The 22,652-nt window shown below is 36.5% G+C and overlaps 2 protein-coding genes across 16 annotated transcripts in view; one reads left to right on the top strand and one right to left on the bottom strand.

Moving 5' to 3' along the window:
- The window catches only part of PDE7A (phosphodiesterase 7A), a 126,538-nt gene that overhangs the window by 52,396 nt on the left and 51,490 nt on the right, over nt 1–22,652 (top strand). For 10 of the 13 annotated variants that reach the window (XR_010159246.1, XM_063816332.1, XM_063816331.1 and 7 more), the window contains 2 exons: nt 8,877–8,937; nt 11,916–11,999. Coding sequence is in view for 12 of the 13 variants with exons in the window: in XM_063816332.1 (XP_063672402.1) it covers nt 8,877–8,937; nt 11,916–11,999 (145 nt within the window). In the remaining variant the exon portion in view is untranslated. Of the gene's footprint in view, nt 1–2,740; nt 2,838–4,726; nt 4,761–8,876; nt 8,938–11,915; nt 12,000–22,652 lie in introns of those variants that run through there. The other 3 variants (XM_016959523.3, XM_063816333.1, XM_063816339.1) reach the window with 2 other exon arrangements.
- The window catches only part of MTFR1 (mitochondrial fission regulator 1), a 127,861-nt gene continuing 125,799 nt past the window's right edge, over nt 20,591–22,652 (bottom strand). For all 3 annotated transcript variants that reach the window (XM_016959524.3, XM_016959525.4, XM_054656796.2), the window contains exon 8: nt 20,591–20,788. In XM_016959524.3, coding sequence (XP_016815013.1) covers nt 20,606–20,788 — 183 coding nt within the window. In that variant the 3' untranslated portion in view covers nt 20,591–20,605. The remainder of the gene's footprint in view (nt 20,789–22,652) is intronic.

Genomic DNA, 22,652 nt, shown 5'->3' with positions numbered 1-22,652 from the left:
GGAAATTTTCTGATCTGGGGGAGTATTGTGTCTTGATTATCTCTGTATTACCGTGTCAGACATTAGTGGAAATTAGGAAGTGGATGCTGGGGGAAGCATTTTAGGGAGCCAACCTATTAACTAGCGTGAGAAATGAAAGCCAAGAGCCTAATCCTGCTGAGAATCGGAAGTTTCTCAGGGCACTTGCAAACACAGTGCAAGTTCCCTTCATGGACCATTGTGATTGCAGTTAGGTCTAGAGTTAAGGTGAAGCTAGAGTGTTTAGGGCATTCTCATTTCTAGGTTTTAAATACAGTAGAATTTAATTCTGATTTAGCAAAAATTTGTTGAGAGTCCACTACGAGCTAGCTGTTCGTTTATAGATACCACTTACCTCCCATGAAGGGGAGAAAAATTAAGGCACAGAGAAGTGGTGATTTGCCCATGGCAGTAAAGCTGGGAAATAAATCTAGGCTCTCAACTTCAAGCACAGTAGAGTTTTGAGATGGTAGAAATAATCTAGATAGAAATTCATTTCAGTGAGACAACTTTTAGGACTGCCTTTCTTACTGCCTCTTTTTAAATCTTCATCTCAATTATGATTTTTCAAGTATTGTACCAAAAATAGCCATCTTGTATTCGCTTTCCAAAACTTGACTCTTTTTGAGCAGTTGATTGGAAGAGAAATGTGAAGGTGGGAAGGGTAGCATCCCTGGGCCAAGCATCGAGGTCGTAGGCTGGTTTGGAGTGTATAGCCCAGGCCAGAGTGGCAGAGAATGACCTCGAAGCCGGGGGCTCAGGCTGCACAGCCTCTTACAGATGACCGCCAGTGTTTCCCTGGAGCATTGGCCTAAGATACACTCTGCTGCTCTGTCTCATGCCTAGGCATCCTTCAAGTTTAGTTGCTAGAACCTTACTGGAAGACAGAGTAATCAGAGACCTCGACGGTCTCATATTAAAGCTAGTCTCATGGCAAAAATTAAAATGTTATCTGGATTTATGCAAAGATGAGTATTATAACTTGTTAGTTCTGTAGCAAGAAGTGAAAATTTTATGGCCATGTGTTAAGAATGGTTTCAGGTTAGGAAAATTTGGATTTACACCTATAAATTTAATTTGCACTTCATTTTGACAAGCCTAGAACTGACTTCTCTTTTAAATAAGCTCTTTGTACTGAGGATTAGATAATGAAAATAATATTATTATTTGAACTATTTTGGTTATTTTCAAATATTTTAGGATCATCATTTGTGTACATTGATAATCAGATGACGTTGTCTTGTCATGGACTGCAGTCACCTCCTGAGTGTTCTTCAGTCAGCCCAAGCTATCTTCACCTCTCTCTGGGACCTCTGCAGTGGTGGCCTGACTGCCCATCCAGCCCCTACTCCACCTCCCTATACTTGACCAAAGTGGTCTTTTTAAAAAGCAGAATCTACTACAGTACTTCAGTAGATTGAAATTCAGACAAGACACCCCCAGGTGGCCCTCGTAGGGCCTGGCCTCTGCTCCCCAGGGCTGCAGCGTCATCTGGCTCCTCCTCCCTGCCCTTGAGCCGCCCTGGTCTTTCTGTCTCTCAGACTTGCTTGGCTTGGTTTTGTCTCACCCTTTGGCCCTCACGCCTGTTCTTCGTCTGCACGATCTGTCTTCTGTCTTCACAATTCTTGCACCATCACACTTTATCTCAGGGTCATTTCAGAGATTCTGGAAGAAGTCCTTCACCTCTTAACTAGGTCAGATTCAGGTTTGTTGGCGTTTCCTACGTCTGCTTCATCGCATTTGTTACAGTTGCAATTTTGTGTTTATTTACATAATTTGATTAATGTACACTCCAACTAAATTGCAAGCACCACAAGGGCAGGAACCTTGTCTGCTTTTACTTGATGCTTATATCCCTGCCATCTGGTGCAGAGCCTGGTACATATTAGCAGCTTAATAAATATTTGCTGAATACTTGAATGAAAGTTTCACAAAAGGCATTTTCTCAGCAGTATTATCTGCAGCCTCTCGGTTATGAAGATGGATGAATAGAAGCATACTTTGTTATTAGAAAGCTCACTTACAGCCGCGAGAACAAGATCTGTACCAAAAATATAAGTTAGATTGCAGTTAGTGCTTGAAAATAATATGTCCTTAATTATTTGAAAATGCACTATTAGACTGGCTTTTTTTCAGTAAGTCCAAAATTAGTGAATTATAATGTTAAGAAGCATAGATAATATGACAGCCTCTAATATTCATAAAGTAATTCTATCCCTAAAAGAAATAAAAAGTTGAACAAATTTCAATTAAAAATTGAAAAGATGGAATAAAATGCATTAATATTTTAAAATGTCACAGGACACTGTGCTTGTGAAACAGTTCTATGTGAAAAGAATGAAGAAATTTTTAGTACTGCTACACATTTTTTGAAAGTTGTTTTAAGGCACTCTGTTAGTACTAAGATTGTAGAAGTGTTTGGGGCTGGCCTGAGGCCTCCTTTGCCTACATTTTGTTAGACTGTTAGGTCAGCGCTCACTAAAGTCTTTTCCCTCCCCTCTTCCAACATTACTTAGGCAGTTCTACCCCAACCCTGCGGTTGTGGCATGAAGCATGCGCTGGGTAAGAAGGCTGGCTGGGTAGTGCATTCCCAGAGGAGTCAGGTGATCACTGTTGGAAGGCAGCTGCTTGAGGTCCAAGGCAGTCAGTGTCCCCTCTCTTTTGCCTCGGGACAGCTGGTTATTTATCAGACTCCTAAGAAGTTTTCCTTGCTCCCTAGTAGAAGAGAGAGATTATGCAGCGGGCTTTTGATTGATCCAATGGGAATTACATTGATCTGGTGTCTGGCCTTGGTTCTTATCAAGTGGATCACCTCTAAGGTAGGCCATCTTTATTTTTAGGATGGTGACATTCATCATTAGTTTACATATTTGATAGGAATTAAATAGCTCGATTTTCTCCTCCTTTTGCCTCAGTTTTTATTCTCTGATTAAAAGAGCTGTGAGTTTCATCTGTCGACCAAAGGGCTTAAATTTACTATTTGTAGTTTTTGTTCTTATCCCACATTATTTCTTCTTAAGGGCTTTTTATAGCATCTTTCCTCAGTATCAAAGCAGCATTCCTCAGTATCACTGCCTTAAAGAAGTTTTTATGACTAAAGAAGTTTAACTTTTAAGATTATAAAATTAAGTTATACTTTTGGTGTATATATTTTAAACATTCTCTCGGAGAAAATGTAATAACACTTGTGTATTTAAAGTATAATGTTGAGGATTTCTAAACAATTGTAAACTTTTTAAAAACGAAAAACCACCGTCTATCGTGTTTTCTCCTAAGGTCTTGCTACTGCTAAAATACGTGCCTTAGCTGTAATATAATGACATAAATGTAGGATTACATATATGTTGTTTTTGAAGTTGAATTCTAAATGTCAGGCTTGAGAAATTCTTGATAGAATGCTAGCTAGCCATTTGCCATCTGGAGAAGGGTCTAAAACTAAAGTAAAACATATTTAAAATTATACTCTTTGAAATTATTTTTTTCTATTCTTCTATAAAAATGATTATATCTTTCATCCACCACACAGCTTTTTTTCTTTCTAGATTGAGAAACTGAATTTTTAAGGCTAACACTTAGAAACAAAGCTTCTATAAAGTTAATTTTCTTTCTCAAGCAAGATTTTAATACCTGCTATGTAATTTTCCATGTTTAAACATAATGTTTTAAGCATAATTATCTCTTGGTCTTCTTTTCTTAGTGAATATGATTGAAGAAATCTCTTAAAGAAAAATAATGTATTTAAATTTTAAAATCTTTGTGTTTTAAAAGTTAAGAATTAATTTTGTTGCAGTGACAGCTGTTTTCTTGTTTTTAAAGGATTGGCTTGCCAAGTTATTGAATGAAGGTCAAGTTAATGTTAATAATGCATTAGTTGTCTTGTGGGTGTTTTCAGAGACTTTACTTTTTTTTTTTTCCCCCCTGTAGAGATGAGGTCTTACTATGTTGCCCAGCCTGGTCTCAAACTCCTGGGCTCAAGCAATCCTCCTACCTCAACTTTCCAAAGAACTGAGATGTGAGACAATGCACCTGGCCTCTATACTTTACTCTTTTAATTGCCACCAAAAAATTAAATTGTTTTTAAACAAAAACAATGTTAATATTTTATTTTTTAAAAAACTGTTGAAAAAAGGAAGAAGAATGGGAAGGATACTGTTTGGTAGATCAGTGCAGTATTTGAATACTTTAGCCACTCAAGTACAAGCATGTTTTTCTAGCATATGTAAGATGACTACTCTGAAAAAGCTCATTTTGCTATGTCAGAGGAAATTGACTTCACAACTTTGGCTGGGCTTCATCTTTTGCTATATTATTATTTTTTCGGTAATGTTGCCAAAAATTTTGTTCAGTGCTCCCGTGTTTAAGCCCTTTAACCATCAGTTTATGAATCTGCAAAATGGAACTAATAAAGCCTACCTTATAGAGATCTTGTGTGGGTTGAGTTGAGATTTTGTGCGAAAACACTTGGAACATTTTTTTGGCACAAGGAGCACAGCAAGTGTTAGTTAATATATTATTACTCTTACCGTGTAATGGAAATGGCACTTGCTTTTGCTAATAAATCATTTAGTGGAAAACTTGGAACAAAATAAAAACAATGACACTTAAAATATCTTTGCTGGGTTTTAAAACATGTCTGTCTTTAAAAGTTATGTATTAACTAATATTGGGAACAACTTTTACACCTTTTATCATTTACCTTCAAGTCAAATCTTTTGTGGAAGAATGATTCACCCTAATTCAAGGTGAGTCTTACCAGGGCACTCAGAACTCCTGTTAGTGAGGCAGTGGGTCCTTTGGTGCTTTACAGTTTAACTTGTTTGTGCTACTGCTGTCAGTTTCTGATTAGCTCAGCCTCGCCCATGTTTTGACCTATACTAGTTTGCTTTACAAGCTGTTCCCAGGATGGCTAAATTAGAAAAGTCACGAGTAGAAGCCTCTCAGTTATTTCCATTCACTGGTGAAGTGAGGTGGGAATGTGGGTGATAGCTCTGATAGTTTTATGACTGACAGTGTGACACAGGATTTTGATGCAATTTGTTTTACTGTTATTAAAAAGAAAATTCTAGTAGTATATGGTTTTTAAAATGATAATCTTTAAAGAAATCTTTTTTACATTTGCAGCAGTCTTATATAAAAGTAGATATAATTATTTTTAAAACAACATGATTCTAACACGGAGGTCAAATTTTTATTGTTAGAACTCATAATTTATAGTGTTTTTTCCAAAATGAGTTACTGTAGATTATTCTACCTACCTACTTTAGATTATTCTACCTAGTGAGAGAACTTAATATTCATTTTAATTTTAATTCTTAAGTGGGTAGGTGAATGAATTATCACTCAGGATGTATTTGTTGATGGGTTCAGATATTTATTTTAAAGTCCATTCTTTAAAAACAGTTTTGGTCTCATTTGGATTTATTTCATAAAAGCTATGTCTTGTGGTTCAGTATAGCATTTAAGCTAAGTATTTGTAGACTAGCCTTACTTAAATTAGTACCTTATAATGAATAGAATAACTTGGATATTTTGCACAGACCTATGTAATTTGTATCTATTTTAAAATTAAACTCTGCCTTTTTTGCTTAAGAAATTAAGATTAATACAGACCCTACCATTTTAATATCTAAATTAGTGCTTCTATAAATGAGGCTAAAATGATTACCTTAGTTAAGTTTAGTATGCCATGGTGTTATCTAGACTATGCGCATTACCCAGTTTTTGACTTAATATTATTTTGTGATATTTAACAGAGAGCTAATATTGGTCAGTCTTTCACAATCCTTAATGTGTGAAGTGATAAATATTTTACCTTTCTAAATAGCAACTGTTATAGTAAATGCCCTTCCTACATTAAAAAAAATCATAATAATGTCAACTCCCCTCCTAAAGAGAACTGTTAGAGATAACACCTTAAAATTTATTTTAACAAGTTATTTATCTGAGTTGTTACTGGACACTATCAAATTGATAGGTCATGACAAGTTATTACATAGTATCTGCAGTTTCATTAATTTGCTTTAGCTGATAGGAATATTTATTGCCACATATGCCCTTCCTAGGCTACTAGGTTTACCCCTAGATTGGTGGTATTGAGGAGAGACCTGTAATCTAGTAAGCTAAATATGTTGGGGAGGGGATTTGCACAGTAGCTGTGAGTGGTGCCTTTTAACAGTGGCTGTTTGCTCCAGAGTAAATACCATGAAACACTGCAGGAGGCTTCCTTAGGATATTCTATTAGTGGAAGACACTTTAAGCATGATGCCAGAAGTGTAGTCTATATGATTTGGTCCCTTGGGATTTAAGATCATGCTTTTCTTTGTAGTAGACTTTTATTTTACTTTTCAATTTTAATTTTATTTTGTGAATATATGATAATTACACACACTGCAAGACTCAAAAAGTCTTTTTTTTCAAAGATAAACATTGAAAAGCCCCTCTCCTACCTCTGTATCCCTCAGCCTCCTTGGAGACACCCAGTGGTGATAGTTAGAATTTTATCTTTGTTTGAAATTTTTGTTCCTCTTATATTTCATGAACTGTGTTTTTTTAAGAACTTGTGAAATCATGTAAGATTTTAGTTGATATTTTTCTCTTAAAAGATAAGCATTAAGGATATAATAACTTAATGTTTTGGGTAGTTCTTTTGCACACTAAATCCAAGTGAGGGCTTTCAGTAAATTTTCAATATGATAATTGTAAAAAATGTGATTTTTTTTTTGGAGATTTGTAGGTATATGTTGAGGAGTTGTAAATCCCATGCCAGAGTTTTGTGAGGGAAGATGATCATTAATCTGATATGTAAAAATACAATCTCATTGCTTTAATATGTATTTCTTTAGTTAATGAAGTCAAGCATTTTTTTGTATTTTTTTTTAACCTTGTGAATAGTATATTTATGTCCTACCTGTTTTTCTACAGCTTTTTAGTCTTTTTCTAATTGATTTGTAAGACACTTAAAATTTTTTTTTTTGGTGGGGGGATAGTAGAGGAAAATTAGCCCTTTGTCATATCAGTTGAACTCACTTTTCTGGGTTTGAAGTTTGTCCTTTACTTTGTTTGTGATAACTTTTACCATCATAATTTAACTTTTAAGTGGCCAAATTTGTCAGTGTTTCATGACTTAGGGATTTTTATAGGACAGTTAGAAAGGCCTTCCTATCTAAGACTTTTTAAAATACAGTCCTGTTTTCTTTTAATATTTTCATGCTTTAATTTTTAACATTTGAATCATTGTTCCATGTGTAATATATTTTGGAGCAGGAAGGTAATAATATAGCTTTATGTTTTTCTAGATAGCACCACTTAATCTAACATTATTTATTAAAAATCAGTATTTCCTCCACAGATTCTAAGTCCTGTATTTATCATATACAGAATCACTCTTGGATTTGCTTCTGGAGTCTCTATTGATTATTTTCTCTATTTCTTTGCAATGTCACACTACTTTGTTAATATCCCATGGTGCTAGTCCATTCCCCTCGCCCCTTTTTTTGAGACAGAGTCTCACTTTGTCTCTCAAGCTGAAGTGCAGTGGTGCCATCCTAGCTCACTGCAGCCTCCAACTCCTAGGCTCAAGGGATCCTCCTGCCTCAGCCTCCCAAGTATCTGGGATTACAGGTGTGTGCCACCATGCCTGGCCTATTACTACTTAAACTTTTTTTTTTGCTTGTTAATTCAGCTGATTTTACTGATCACTTTTGACATGCTAGGCACTGTTCTAAATGTTGGGATCTATCCTAGATCTGGGAATATAGCAGTGACTGAAAACCCTGCCTCCACAGAGCTTAGATTTTATGTCTAAGCTCTGGTTTGATCAATTTTATCTTCCTCATTTTTAAATCTATCCTTATTTATATCCATTCTGTTAGTGACTAATTTATTCATCAATTTATTTATCAGTTATTATTAATTTGCAATAAGTCCATTTAGTCATTTATTTACCAAATTTTTATTTAGAACTTAACTAAATAATAGGTCCTGTTTTAGAGACCAGGGATGCAGTGATGACTAAGATAGACAAAGTTTCTGCTCTTGTGGAGCTTTTAGTAACACGCAGACAAGACAACTTCAGCTGCAGCTACACAGAGGACTGAGGTAGGGAGCTGTGGAAGGGGATGGCTTCTAGGTGGCTGTAGATTTGTAGTCAGGGAATCCCTTTCTGAAGAGATGATGCTTTGTCTAGAAGCTGCATGGTAAGAAGGGAACAGTGAAACAGTGATCCAGGATGAGGGAACAGCACTTGGAAAGGCTGTATATTTGGTGTAGATGAGGAAAAGCCAGGAGACCGGCTTGGCTGTCTCCTAGCAGTGGGGGAGGCCACAGTACAAGAGGGCAGGCAGGTCACAGATGACTCTTGAAAGTAACGTTTGGGGAGCCCCAAGTGTGATGGAGAGCCTTTGGAGGATTTTGAGCAGGAGCTGAAGTGCTTACTTTTGCTTTTATGTGAAGCATGGAATGGGGACCAAAGAGATGCAGCAGGAAAGCCAGTGGATTGTCCTTTCCTTTCTTTTCTATTAATATTTGGCAACTCCTATCGATCCCTTTTGAGTCAACACAGATGTCACCCCAAAACCTTTACTGACTTACTCAAGCAGATTAAATTTCCAAAGAGAGGCTGCATGTGTCTCTCTTTGTATCCATTTTTATGGTAGTTCTTAACCATACTGTATTACAATTATTTGTCGTCCCCGTACCCCAGAGATTTCAAGAACAGGTACCATATCTAATTTCATTTTGTGTATCCAACTTCTCTTGCACAGTGCTTCACAAATAATAAATGATGAATACATGTTTGTTGAGTTGAATTTTGTATCATATTTAATTGTCATGTATTATAATGTGTATTTTTTTTCTAGAGGCGTGGAGCTATTTCCTATGACAGTTCTGATCAGACTGCATTATACATTCGTATGCTAGGTAAGCATTATTTATTTTATACCAATATCAGTTAATTTTGTTATTACCTGTTGTTATTTGAGTTTGAGGTATCTTTCATTAGATAGCTTTTCATCACTGTTTGTAGTAGAAATAACCTATTCATGGAGTTTAGAGTCTGGAAACCAATATTGAATGTGATGTGAATAAAGAGAGGCATTTTAGAGTTACAGGTAATTGAGAAATCTTTGGCCTAATAACTGGGACACTGTCATTAGTACACAGTTTCGAATTGCATCTTGAACATTCTTCATAGAAAATAGTCTTAGATTTGTAGAGTGGCTAAATACCAAATAGATGAATGCCAGCATGGACAAAGGTGAGGCCGTGAAACACCTGCTCAGATAGTCCTGTCACTAGATGTATTTTGTTCTCGTTGGCTGGTAAGGAAGACCATTTGACTTCTTCTAGTTCTGGTGCTTAAATTTTTTATATATTAGTCAATTCCGCAAGGTAAAATGAATTTAGATATGTGCGTATATATGTCTAATTTTCTTTTTCTCTTTTTCTCTGTGCCAGATTTCTGTCTTCATCCATGTCTCCTTCATCCTTGCACTTTAACTCATATTATTAAACATGCATATTAAGATTCCAACAGGCAAATTTATTCATTTTTTGTTAGAAGTCTCTCCCACGACTCCTCCTCAGCTCAGAATTCCTCCCTCAACTTTATGATACTGATCCATCCTTATTCTTCACCTACTTTTGTTTTCTTCTTTGCCACCTTCACTAATTCCTTTTCATACTTTTAAGCTGAAGTGTTCCCCAGAGTTCTATTGTAACTCCTATTCCTTTTTGTCCTCTTTATTTTATCTTGTGTATCTTACCTGCCTCAGTTCTTTTCTACTCCAGTACATATTTTTCCCCCACGAATGCGCAGCCTTTTTCTCCTTGCTGTCTCCATCTTTCTCTAACAAACATGTTCAGGATTCCGCTGTCCTTAAGACAGAGCTTTGGATTCATATTTTCTTTAACTCTGTAGAACATCTCCATGTAAATGTTATGGATACCTCAAACTTAACATGTCTAAAGCAAAACATTTGTGTTCCCCATGTCTGTCTGTTCTGCAGTCTTTTGCCATCTCAGTAAATATAACTCCACTCTTCCTGTCATCAGGTCAGAAACCTCAGAGTCATTTTTTTACTTCCTATTTCTTACACCCTCCATATTGAATTCATCAGCAGATCCTACTGGTTGATACCTTTAAATACACCCAAATCTCACCACACCCATGCTGTTACCACCACATTTATTACTTACTCCTTAACTGGAGGCCCTGTGTCTACCTGTGTTCCCTGACTCTGTTCTCATCACACCTAGAGTGAACCTTTTCAGACATAATCATCTGACTCCTCTATTCAGAAGTCTCTGATGGCCGCAAAGGTCCAGCATGATCTGACTCCACTGCCTCTCCACCCCACCCCCACCAGTTCCCCTCATTCACCTTGCTCCTGCCACGCCAGCCTCTTGCCTTGCCATTGACTGTGCCAAGCATGCTTCTGTCTTGGGGAGTTTTACACTGGCTCTTCCTCCCTGGCTTACTGCCTCACTTCCTTTAGGTCCCTGCCCAGATACCTCCTTTTCAGTGAGGCCTTCTCTGACTGCACTAATGAGTCACCCTCCGCTGCTCCTCTCTCGCTATTCCTCTTACCTTTAGTTTTCTCCATGTAACTCATCATCTTCCATAGACTGAAATTTGGTATTTATTATTTGTGTCATCACACAAAAAGATAAGCTTCATGAGGACAGTGACAGGGACTTTATGTATTTTGCTCACTGCTGTATTTCCAGTGCTTGACATGTTAACATTTGTTGCAGCATGAAGGAATGGCCACAGGACAGGTGACTAGTCATTGTGGGATGGAATTATAGTCAATGAAGTGAGCCTTGGAGGAAGTCATGGTCCTACTCAGAGAAACAGAGTAAGCAGGAGTGCCCTCTAGGCAAGCCAAATTGCAAGAGCAAAGGGATAGAGGCTGAAGATTTAAAGGTTATGAACTTGGAGGCTTTAAAAGTGTAGTGAGAAAAGTACTGTCTTTGGAATCCATGGAGCTGGGTTTAAATCCTGACTTACCCTTTGTACTAGCTTTGTGGCATGGAGCATGCTATTTAACTTCTCAAAGTCAAGTTTTTGAATCTGTAAAATGAGGATTAAGATTCCTATCTCTGAGGGTCGATGAGAGAAGAAAATAAAATAATGCCTGTAAAACACGAAAAAGAGTGTCTAGAACATGGTTGCTATGGTTATGTTGCTGTATAGAAAAATAAATCTGGAAGTAATGTGGGCACATGTAGGAACGACACTGAGCTTCCAAAGACCAAAGTTTAAGACTCAGCTAAAGGCCTTGGATGTACCCATTGTCAATGAGAAAAGAGTGATTAATCAGATTGACTTTAAAACAAAGTCTTTAACATTTTAAGTTTTTACACATCTATGAAATTGTAAACTGCTTAAAAATAAGTAATGTATTTTCCATTTTTCATATCCCTTTTAGCCCATAGTATAGTGCTAGGCACAGAGTCGGCTCTTAATAAATATGTTGCTTCTTTCTGCAGCTTTCTAAAGTTTTGTGCTGAGGATTTTCAACCTCCTGTAAAACAGATATTGCTTCCCAATGGCCTTTTTAAAAAAAAAAAAATGTTGCCCATGTGAATAATATATTAGGTCATCTTATCATACACTTGAATCCTCTTTCAGAAGGCTAACTTATTAAAATATAGATTATAATAATTATTATAGGGGTAGATTTAAAAAAAATCCTCCTCATTCAGCCTTACAATTCATTACTGAGATTTTGTGAACCCTTTTGAATAAATCAGCTCTTAACTACCTGTTCCACATATATGATCAGTGGGCTGTTACTTATGAATATGATACCACATGGACCTTTGTTGCATATGGAAGCTTCTTCCCAAATGACAACCTTCTAAACTTATGTTTTATTCTTGATTCTGTCCAGGAGATGTACGTGTAAGGAGCCGAGCAGGATTTGAATCAGAAAGAAGAGGTTCTCACCCATATATTGATTTTCGTATTTTCCACTGTAAGTGTTGGTAGACATGATGTTTCTCTCGGATTTTCACTACAAATTTTAATAAAATTACACAGTTTTCCAAGGGAAAAAGAATACCAGAAAAAAAACTCTATTATGTTTGGAATGTTTTTAAAACCTAGGTCATGTAAATGACACTATTTCTAGGTAATCTTAGTAAATACTTAGAGACAATTAGAAGAGGAAGATACTAAAATATGAAAGTTGATATAGCTTTTCTCTTCTCCTCTAATTTATTACTTTTTTTCTTTAAAAAGATTTTTTTTTAAAGTTGTTTTATTCCAAATGGTTAGTCTTCACTACTTCAACTGAAATGTTTTTGTGCAAATGATATTTTATAAAGGTATTTCAGTAGTTTAACAAAGTGTTATCTTTTAGGTTTATTTGAAAATGTATATCACCTTTAAAGATGCTTGGTAGAATGCCTATTTCAAAAACAAGCATTCTTTGTGGATTTGGCCTATAGTGGAGGGAAAGGGGAAAAAACAGAACTTCTAAACACCTTAAATATTAAACATATTAAATCTGTTTCTGGAGGAGTTCCACTTTCAGTAATGTTGGCTAAAGTAATTTGGATTGATGCTCTAAAAAATGAGAAAAACTATTCAAAATGTAAAAGACATGTATGTATTCAAATGTATCTGAACGCTATTGAGGCAGAGAGATAAATCCAGAACTTCAGACCACTTTTCTTCTTAATAGCATGTACTGATTCTGGGAAAGGTGGATTAGAAGATGGGCAGAGCTTTTTATGGACACTTAGGGATAGAGAAACAAAAACAGGTGTTTAGAGCCCAGCAAGGCTGGAAGGTTGGTGCTGGTAAACCATTCAGGCTTCGGTTGGAATCCTAAAGTGCTATGTCTTAGCAATAAATCCCAACTTTGAAATATCTCACTCACCGAATACATTAATGTGATCTGTGACTCATGTTTCTTGCCACCTGCAGGACAGAGATGTTACTCATCCCTTAAGTTTGCTAGCTGCAAACAGAGCCCTGGGACGTGTCCTAGGCAGAGAGTAGTCAGGGCTTTGTATTCTTGAGACATCAGTAAGAATGTGTAGGGACACTCGGGGCCTCGGAGGAGGATTACCTCTCCCAGTAACAAATGACCCCAAAACTTATTGGCATAAAACAACCACTATTTTTAATGCTCATGATTCCGAGAATCAGGAATTCAGTCAGGGTATATATCAAGTTTGGCTTGCTTGTGCTCTACAGTGTCTTGGTCTTTGATTGGAATGGTTCAGACAGCTTAAAAATGGCTGGGATGGTGACACTGGAGCCTTATGTCCAGGGCCTTGGTCCATCTCATGTCATCTTCCAGGGCTGGAACCTCCAAGATGGCTTCTGCACTCTTAGGTGTGGTGCCAACATTTTTCTCTCTCCATAAATGGCAGTCTCAGGGAAGTCTTAGGGTAGTTGGACTAATTACATGGCAGCTACTTTCTCCCAGAGCAAGCATTTCAAGAAAGAGGAAGTGTGAGGACTCACAGTGTCTGAAGATCTGGGCCCAGACCCTGGCATAACATCACATTTCCATATTCTGTTGATGAGCTGTGTCACACAGCTTGCTCAGGGTCATGGAGGGAAGACACAGCCCTCTCCCAACCCTGGTTGTCAAAGGGATGCAAGGTCAAAACCTTTTTAATCTCCCGTCTGTAATCTGGCACAAAATGTTTTGAAAAAGTAATTAAGGTCCTAGAAGGAGAGGAGAGGGAAAAATGTAGCAGGAGCAGTCTTTAAAGAAGCAATGGCTGAGAAATCTCTAGAAGTTGGTAAAAGACATTAAGGGACAGATTCAGGAAGTATTATAAATCTCAAGCAGAGTAACATTAAAAGAAAATCACACCTAAGTGTACCAGAGTATAACTATGAAAACCAAAATCAAAGACAAAGAATTAAAAGTAATGAGGGGTAGTGGAGTATTACTTTCAAAGGAGCAATTATGAGATTGCCAGAAACAGATTGTTTCATTTTCCACAGAAACTAAAAAGGTAGAAGACAAAGGAAAAATAGCTCTGATGTGCTAGAAAAAAATAAACTGTCAAACTAAAAATGTCATCCACAAACTCTGAAAAGGACACACTTCACAATTTGTTACGTAAGGCTAGCATGTAATCTTGATACTACAACATGACAAGGTTGTGGAAAGAACAAAAAATAACAGCCAAATCGCTCATGAATATAGAGGAAACATCCTAAATAACATATTATCAAATTATATCTATAACACAAAGGGAGAATTAATATATTTTGACCCAATTAGTATTTTTCCAGGAATATAAGATTGGTTTAACAGTGAAAAATCAATCAGTGTAATTCACTATATTAATAAAATAAAGGAGAAAAGTTGTGGCTCACGCTTGTAATCCCAGCACTTTGGGAGGCTGAGGCGGGCGGATCATCTGAGGTCGGGAGTTCGAGACCAGCCTGACCAACATAGAGAAACCCCGTCTCTACTAAAAATACAAAATTAGCCAGGCGTGGTGGTGCATGCCTGTAATCCCAGCTACTTGGGAGGCCGAGGCAGGAGAATTGCTTGAACCCAGGAGGCAGAGGTTGCGGTTAGCCAGGATTGCATTGCACTTCAGTCTGGGCAACAAGAACAAAACTCTGTCTCAAAAAAAAAAAAAAAAAAGCATTTGATAAAATTCAGTATTTGTTCTTTCTTATAATTCTGAGCAAGCTAGGAACAGAGAAAAACTTAAACAGTCTGAAACATTAGCTACAAAACCCATAGCAAACATCATATTTAATGCTGCAATATTAAAACATTCTTTCTGCGATGAGAAATCAAGAATATCTTTCATCATCTTTCCTATTCAGTATTGTTTCAGAGGTTCTGGCCAGTATAGTAATGCAAGAAAAAGAAATGAAAAGTGTAAGGACTAGAAAAGAAAAAGTATCATTTTTATGGATGACATAGTTATGTACTTAGAAAATTGTTAGGATTAATAAGTGAATTTAGCAGTTTTCCTGGATACAAAGTCAGTACGTAGTGGGAGTTCTGTAAAGTAACAGTGACAAAATTAACATAATATATAATTTGAATTTGTATCAAGAAACATCAAATATGTAGGGATAAATCTAACTAAAGATATGTATAACTCTACATAGAAAACTGTAAGTGATTACATAGAAAAATTAAAGATAACTTAAATAGAAGTATATATACTGTTATTTATGGATTGGAGGATTCAGTATTTAAAGATGCCAGTTTTTCTTCTTTCCTAAATTGATCTGTATAGGTTTAGTGAAATCACAGTGAAAAATCCCAGCTCCAAGAATAGCCAAGACAATTAGGAAGAAGAAGAATGAAATTATGGAGTTTACATCTCATAGATATCAAACTTATTGTAAACAATAATAATTAAGTCAAGGTGATGTTAATTCAAGGACTGACAATAGAATAAAGGCATACTATAGAATCCAGAAATAACCCACACATATATGGATATTTGATTTGTGACAAGTGTGGTAATGAAGTAGGTAGAAGATAAATAATGCAATGGGTAGAAATAGCGATTTCACTAAATCAAGTGAATCTTGGACCCTGTTCACACCATGCATTAAAAAAATCAAATTTTGGTTGGTTAACTTTGCCAAATTATGCTGATAATTCAGGTAAGATGAGGAATGCTAAATCAATAACATTGATTTGCAATGTGGATATGGTGTAGGGGAAGCCTGAAATTAAAGTGAATTTAAGAGAGAACAGAAAGATGGGAATTAGATATAGCAAGTATAAACAACTCTTTTAGAGACTTTTGCTGCAAAGAAAAGGGAAGAGGCCGGGCATGGTGGCTCACGCCTGTAATCTAGCACTTTGGAAAGCCGAGGCAGGTGGATCACCTGAGGTCAGGAGTTTAAGACCAGCCTGGCCAACATGGTGAAACTCCATCTCTACTAAAAATAGTAAAAATTAGCCAGGTGCAGTGGTGCGTGCCTGTAATCCCAGCCACTCGGGAGGCTGAGGCAGGAGAATCACTCGAACCTGGGAGGTGGAGGTTGCAGTTAGCCAAGATCACACCACTTCACTCAAGCCTGGGCTGCAGAGCGAGACTTCGTCTCAAAGAAAAGGGAAGAAATAAGAGAGGCAACTGACAGAGGACGTAGGATCACTGATACTAGAAATTAATAGCAAAGCTAGAAAACAAAAAGGCCTGGCCACCTGGAAATTTTTTCAAATTCTGAAATAAGTACTTCTTGGGTCAAAGAGGTAGACCATAAAAACGTGATAATTAAAGACTAGATAGGAAAATCTATGAAATTCAGCTAATGCAGTGCTTGCAGGAAAATTCATAGCCTTAAAAAATACTTATATTCATAAATGAGAAAGAATGAAATAAGTCAACTAAGTAGTCCAACTCAAGAAGTTAGAAAAATAATATCAAAATACCCTAAGAGAAGATAAAGTAGTTGTTAAAGATAAAAAACAGCAATCAATGAACTAGTAAACTAAAATAAAAGTAGAACTCTGTAACTAAGAGCTGGTTGTTTGCAATAAAAGAGATAAGTTGCTAGCTAACTTAAAGATTGAATGGAGCTAACGTGCATACTCAAAAAATAAGAGGGGAAAACACCACAGGTAAAGAGAAAATACAAGAATCGAAATGGACTATTTTGCTTGACCCCAAAAATATATTTGAACACTTGTATGATCCAGAAAATTTTCTTAAAAATTACAGTTTATCAGAACTGAATGTAGAAAACATAAATTAATCCAGCAGTACTTAAAGTGTGGTCTGTGAGGTTAAAACTGTTTTCATCATAATACTAAGATGTTATTTGCCTTTTTTGCTTTTATTCTCTCTCAAGGATACAGTGGAGTTTTCCAAGGCTGCATGATGTGTGATGTCTCAGTAAATTCAGTGTATTAGCAGATATGAGAAACAGCCGGACGTTTCTCATTAAATTTTTCTTTGTTTTGGAAAATATAGTTATTTTTAATAAAAATGTTATTTATGTTAACATGTTATGGGTTTATAGTAATAAATTTTTTAAATAAATTTAAACAATATTTAGCCATTAGATATTTTCAAATAAATTTTGTTTTATGTATTTTTAAATTAACTAAATATTTAAATATTAAAAATTTAATTTCTATGGTAAATACTTAATTTCTGTGGTAAATATTGATAGCTGTAACCCATATAAAGTTAAAGTTATTTGGGTTGTCAATAATTTTTAAGAGTGCGAAAGACTCCTGAGAACCAATATGTTAGAGAAAGTTGTGTAAGAGTTATCTCTCTAAAAGCCTGAGGGCCAGAGAATTTTATAGGCAAATTATTTAAGATCTTTAAAAGATTGATGATTAGTTTCAAAGCTCTTTAAACTTTCTGATTATAAAGAGGGAACCATTCAGAGTAATTTTATAAAGCAAATATAACTTTTTATAAGTATAATATTCTCACTATAAATGTCAGTACAAAAAATCTTTTAAAAATATTTATTAGCATAAGGATTTCCAACAGCATGAAAGAGTAATACTTCAGCGATAGTGGGGTTGTTTTAGAAAAGGAAGCAAGGATGATTCAATACATAGTTTTTCTGCAATAACGTAGCAGAAACTGATAACATTGGTTGCTTCCAGGATAGAAACTGGGTGGCTTGAGGAGATGGGAGGGGAAAGAAACTTAGTTGTAGACCTTTTGAATTTTGACTCATGTGAATGTATTGCTCATTGGAAAGTTTAAGTAAAAATATGTTTTGGTGTTGCAATAAATAAGGATTGGCTGTGGGTAAGGAAATCAGTAAAAGAGTTAAGTCTAAATATTGATATTTGTATAAAGAAAAGTACAATTGTATTTGGAGTCTCCAGCCTACCCCCTAACATTCACTGAATTTAGTAAAATAAGAGAATTCGAAAAATATAACTGTTAGAAGTTTTAAATAGGGGGCATAATGGGACGTTTTGGTGGGAGAGGGACATTAAACATGATTAGATTGTTAGAAGTATCTCTAATGAAATTAAAATAGGATATGTACTATCTAAATCACTAGGAAACCAGGAGCAAATAAAATAAATCTAAAAGACAAGAGAAGGAAGACCAAACACATCAATGTTAGTAATAAAGATAAATGGGTTAAATATTCCTTTTAAGAGATAAAGAAGGTCAAATTGGATAATAAATGAAACTTAATGACAAAAAAATGGTTCAAATTAATATGAAGCAGAACCGGGCTTGAGGTTTTGGTATCTATACTTATATCCTGATCCAGTGATGTGGAAGCTTTGTAGTATGGTATTTAGAACACTGGAGGCAGCTCAGTGTTAAGAGCAGCAGATTATCCTCTCGATCTCATCATGCTGTTCATAAAAGGTGACAAATGTGTAAGTTGTAGTTGAAAATGGACTCTTGCTATAGACTTGGTCCTATAGTTATTACAAAACAAGAATATGTCTCTTTAAGCCACCATGGTAATATAATTTAGAGGGGTTTTTTTAATAGAGAAAAATGCATTATTCTTTGCTGCTTATAATAGGTTCTGCTTATCACACAGCTTGGAATTCTTTTTGAAATTGTAATCTAGTGTGTTTTGTGAAATGTGATCTAATCAGAGAAATGAGCACGTGCTCCTGCTATGACTAAAATCTGTTAGTCATCTTCAGGCCTTCCCTTCTTCCACTGACTCCTCTGATTGTCCTAAACATTAGCCTGAACTTGTTCTCTGCAGGAGTTAGCTTACAAAACTTTTTCTTAATTTTTTTTTTTGAGACAGAGTCTCACTCTGTCGCCCAGGCTGGAGTGCAGTGGCACGATCTCAGCTCACTGCAGCCTCCGTCTCCGAGGTTCAAGTGATTCTCCCACCTCAGCCTCCCAAGTAGCTGGGATTACAGGTGCGTGCCACCACACCTGGCTAATTTTTTTTTTGTATTTTTAGTAAAGATAGGGTTTCACCATATTGGTCAGACTGGTCTTGAACTCCTGACCTCAAGTGATCTACCTGCCTTGGCCTCCCAAAGTGCTGGGATTACAGGCATGAACCACCACACCTGGCCAGTTTAACCCTAGGCTTGAGTTTATGCACAGTAAAGTTGAGCTGCCTTGGATTTAATGACCAGGAGGATTATCCTTCTTTTATTTCCAGTTTATGAATCTTAAGGTTTCTTCCTTGTGGGGTATTTCCTTTCTCCCTTGCACTAGTTGAAGATATCAGTAGTTTATTTACCTGGAGGCAAAGTTGTCCTTTTTTACCCCTTTTCTTCCCTGTAAAGTTCCTTGGATTAGGAATTTGTGATTTATGCCACAAACCCATTCACTTTCTATAATCTCAGACTTGGCAAAGATACAAACACTAAAGCAACCTTGCAGGATGTGTTTAAACCTTCAGAGGTACTGAAGCTTTGAAAGACTATAATGTGCCCTCTACCTTGTATAGAATTAAAAATAAGACTATTTTCCCTAATGATACAAAAATTTACATGCATGCTGAAATAAAAATAGTTCCTAGGTGTTCTGATTGCAAAATTCTGGATATGTGTATTAAATTCATTAAAGCTAGAATGTTCTCTGCTTACAGCTCCTCAACCCACTTATTTTCTGCACCTGTTTACTTTTACCCTAAACTCACTGTTAATTTCCCTGTTGTAAAATTGTTGTCTCTTTCTGTTCTTTCATTGCTTAAATCCAGTCTCATTAAATCCTTTGGGTTTTTGTATGCTTACATAGCCTATTCTATTCATCTCTTTTCTGCCTTGTTATCTCTTATTCTCCTTGAACCAGTCATTTATCACCACTGTCTGAGGTTATTCTGGTATTCTCCTAACTAATCGTTATCCCTACTTTCAGGATATTTCCTTCTTTCTTCTTCTTCTTCTTCTTTTTTTTTTTTTTTGAGAGATGGAGTCTCGGAGTCTCGATCTGTTGCCCAGGCTGGAGTGCAGTGGCTCAATCTTGGCTCACTGCAGCCTCCACCTTCCAGGTTCAAGCGATTCTCCTGCCTCAGCCTCCCAAGTAGCTGGGATTACAGGCACCCACCACCACGCCTGGCTAACTTTTGTATTTTTAGTAGAGATGGGGTTTCACCATGTTGGCCAGGCTGGTCTCGAACTCTTGACCTCAGGTGATCCGCCCGCCCTGGCCTCCCAAAATGCTGGGATTACATGCGTGAGCCACCGCGTGAGCCACTGCGTGCGCCCAGCCAGGATTATCTGTTCTTTGATCCATCCTCTACCCTTTACCCAGGGTCAGGTCTTTTTAAAGAGAGAGAGAGCTTAAAATATAGAGGGAGATCGATATCAACAGGTTAAAGACATATGATATTAGTGTTATTTATTAAAACTATTCATAATTTTTTAATTTCTTCTATGTGCTGTATCTGTGGGTGCTGCTGAATTTTTTTTTAGATGTTGAAATATTTTTAACTTATTTCTGGAGTGTGATTTTCTCCATGTTGAACATATTCTGTTTACTAAATTTACCTAGAAATTAGACATCTATATTGCAATATTGAACTTTTCTTTTAAGATTTTTTATATGTACAGTTTATTATAAGCAACGTTTGGGTTTATATTATGAAGATACATTCTCCTGTGAGCCAGCTGACATCTAAGATACCTGACCAGTTAAGGAGCAATTATAGGCCTCAAAATTAACAAAAGAAGGACCTCAACCATTTTATTATGTAGATGCCACAATATTTCCTACCATGAATTATTGTGGTTTGGATTGTTTTTGTCATAGTCCTTATTCTCTTAAGGCTTATAAATTTATCTTCAGTAGGATTTGCCATAGGCCTTCTTGTCCAGCAGGTTCTGACTTTTACGAGTCTTTTCTGAAAGGGTATGAAGAGGCAAAAGAAGAAAATCAGTTGAGCACAGAAACACATTAAACACAAGAAACAATGCTAAACCTCACATCTAAACAAATTCCTATCAGATTTAGAAACTTAGGCAATCAGCTTAAGGAGCTGGTGGAAGAAGTTCAAATTGTTACAGGCTTTCTGGAGGGCAGTTTGGTAATATGTATCACCTTTAAACTTTTTTTCTCTTTGATTTCACCACTAGAAATGTATGCAAATGGAGTCATCATATATAAATGTTAATGTATGTGCAAAGACATTCACTTTCACCTTGTTTATAATAGGAACATGTATTAAGTTATGGTGTTATTCACTGAAGTGTTTAGAGGTTGATATGGTTTGGCTGTGTCCCCTCCCAAATCTCATCTTGAATTGTAGCTTCCATAATTCCCATGTGTTCTGGGAGGGGCCCAGTGGGAGGTAATTGAATCATCAGGGCAGTTCTCCCCCATACTGTTCTCGTGGTAGTGAATAAGTCTCACGAAATCTGATGATTTTATAAGAGGTTTCCCTTTTGCTTGGCTCTCATTCACCCTTGCCTGCTGCCAGGTAAGACATGGCTTTTGCCTTCTGCCCTGATTATGAGGCCTCCCCAGCCACATGGAACTGTGAGTCCATCAAACCTCTTTTTCTTTATAAATTACCCAGTCTCAGGTATGTCTTTATCAGCAGCGTTGAAAACAGACTAATACAGAGGTGAAGGACTAGAGTGCTTATAACCTACCCTCAAATGTTCAGAAAAAAGAATTAGGTGTTGCACACACACACACACACACACACACACACACACAGAAGTATACTGCAAGTAATAAGACAAATGTTAACAATGCATATCTGAGAAAAGAGTGTTCTTTATACTATTTATTTTTGTAACTTTTTGTATGTGTTTTGAAATTATCTCTGGACAAAAATTTTTAAGAGTATGGTATTATGAAATTATTCACCTAATTAAAAATCACGGGTTTATACTCAGATCACATATTTGTGGGGTTTTTCTGTTTTGTTTTTGTTTTTTTGAGACAGAGTTTCACTCTTGTCACCCAGGCTGGAGTGCAATGGCACAATCTTGGCTCATTGCAATCTCCACTTCCTGGGTTCAAGCAATTCTCCTGCCTCAACCTCCCGAGTAGCAAGGATTACAGGCAATCACTACCATGCCCGGCTAATATTTGTATTTTCAGTAGAGACGGGGTTTCACTATGTTGGCCAGGCTGGTGTCAAACTCCTGACCTCAAGTGATCTGCCTGCCTCAGCCTCCCAAAGTGCTGGGATTACAGGTATGAGCTACCGCACCCAGTCTAGATCACATATTTGTTAATTAACTGAAATTAGGCCAGTTCTGTAGTTATTTATAAAGAACCGAGAGAGTTCAAGCTTTGGGAAGACATTTTGAAACTAACTTGTATTCGTGGTTACGCAAGATAGAGGGATTTTGATGATTACGAATTCTTCTAGCCAAGAAGTGTTTCTCAAAGATCTGGTACAAATATGCTCTCAGGGTTAGTTTGGCAGCTTTGTTGCAATGATTCTGATTTAATCAATAAATTCTGTAATTTTTAAGTTAAGTCATTTCTCAGATGGCCGTATCATGCAAACTTTCATAACAATTTTTTTAAAAAAATACGTGCATGCATCTGTTACTTTTTTTTTTTTTTTTTTTTTTTTTTGAGACTGAGTCTTGCTCTGTCACCTAGGCTGGAGTGCAGTGGCGTGATCTTAGCACACTGCAACCACCAACTCCCTGGTTCAAGCAATTCTCATGCCTCAGCCTCCCAAGTAGCTGGGATTACAGGCGCCTGCCATCACGCCCGGCTAATTTTTGTATTTTTAGTAGAGA

Source organism: Pan troglodytes, chromosome 7 (genome assembly GCF_028858775.2).
Source record: "Pan troglodytes isolate AG18354 chromosome 7, NHGRI_mPanTro3-v2.0_pri, whole genome shotgun sequence".
In the NCBI taxonomy this organism is placed as follows: domain Eukaryota; kingdom Metazoa; phylum Chordata; class Mammalia; order Primates; family Hominidae; genus Pan; species Pan troglodytes.
Note: the sequence above shows the minus strand (reverse complement) of the source record. Positions and strands in the feature narration are given on the sequence as shown.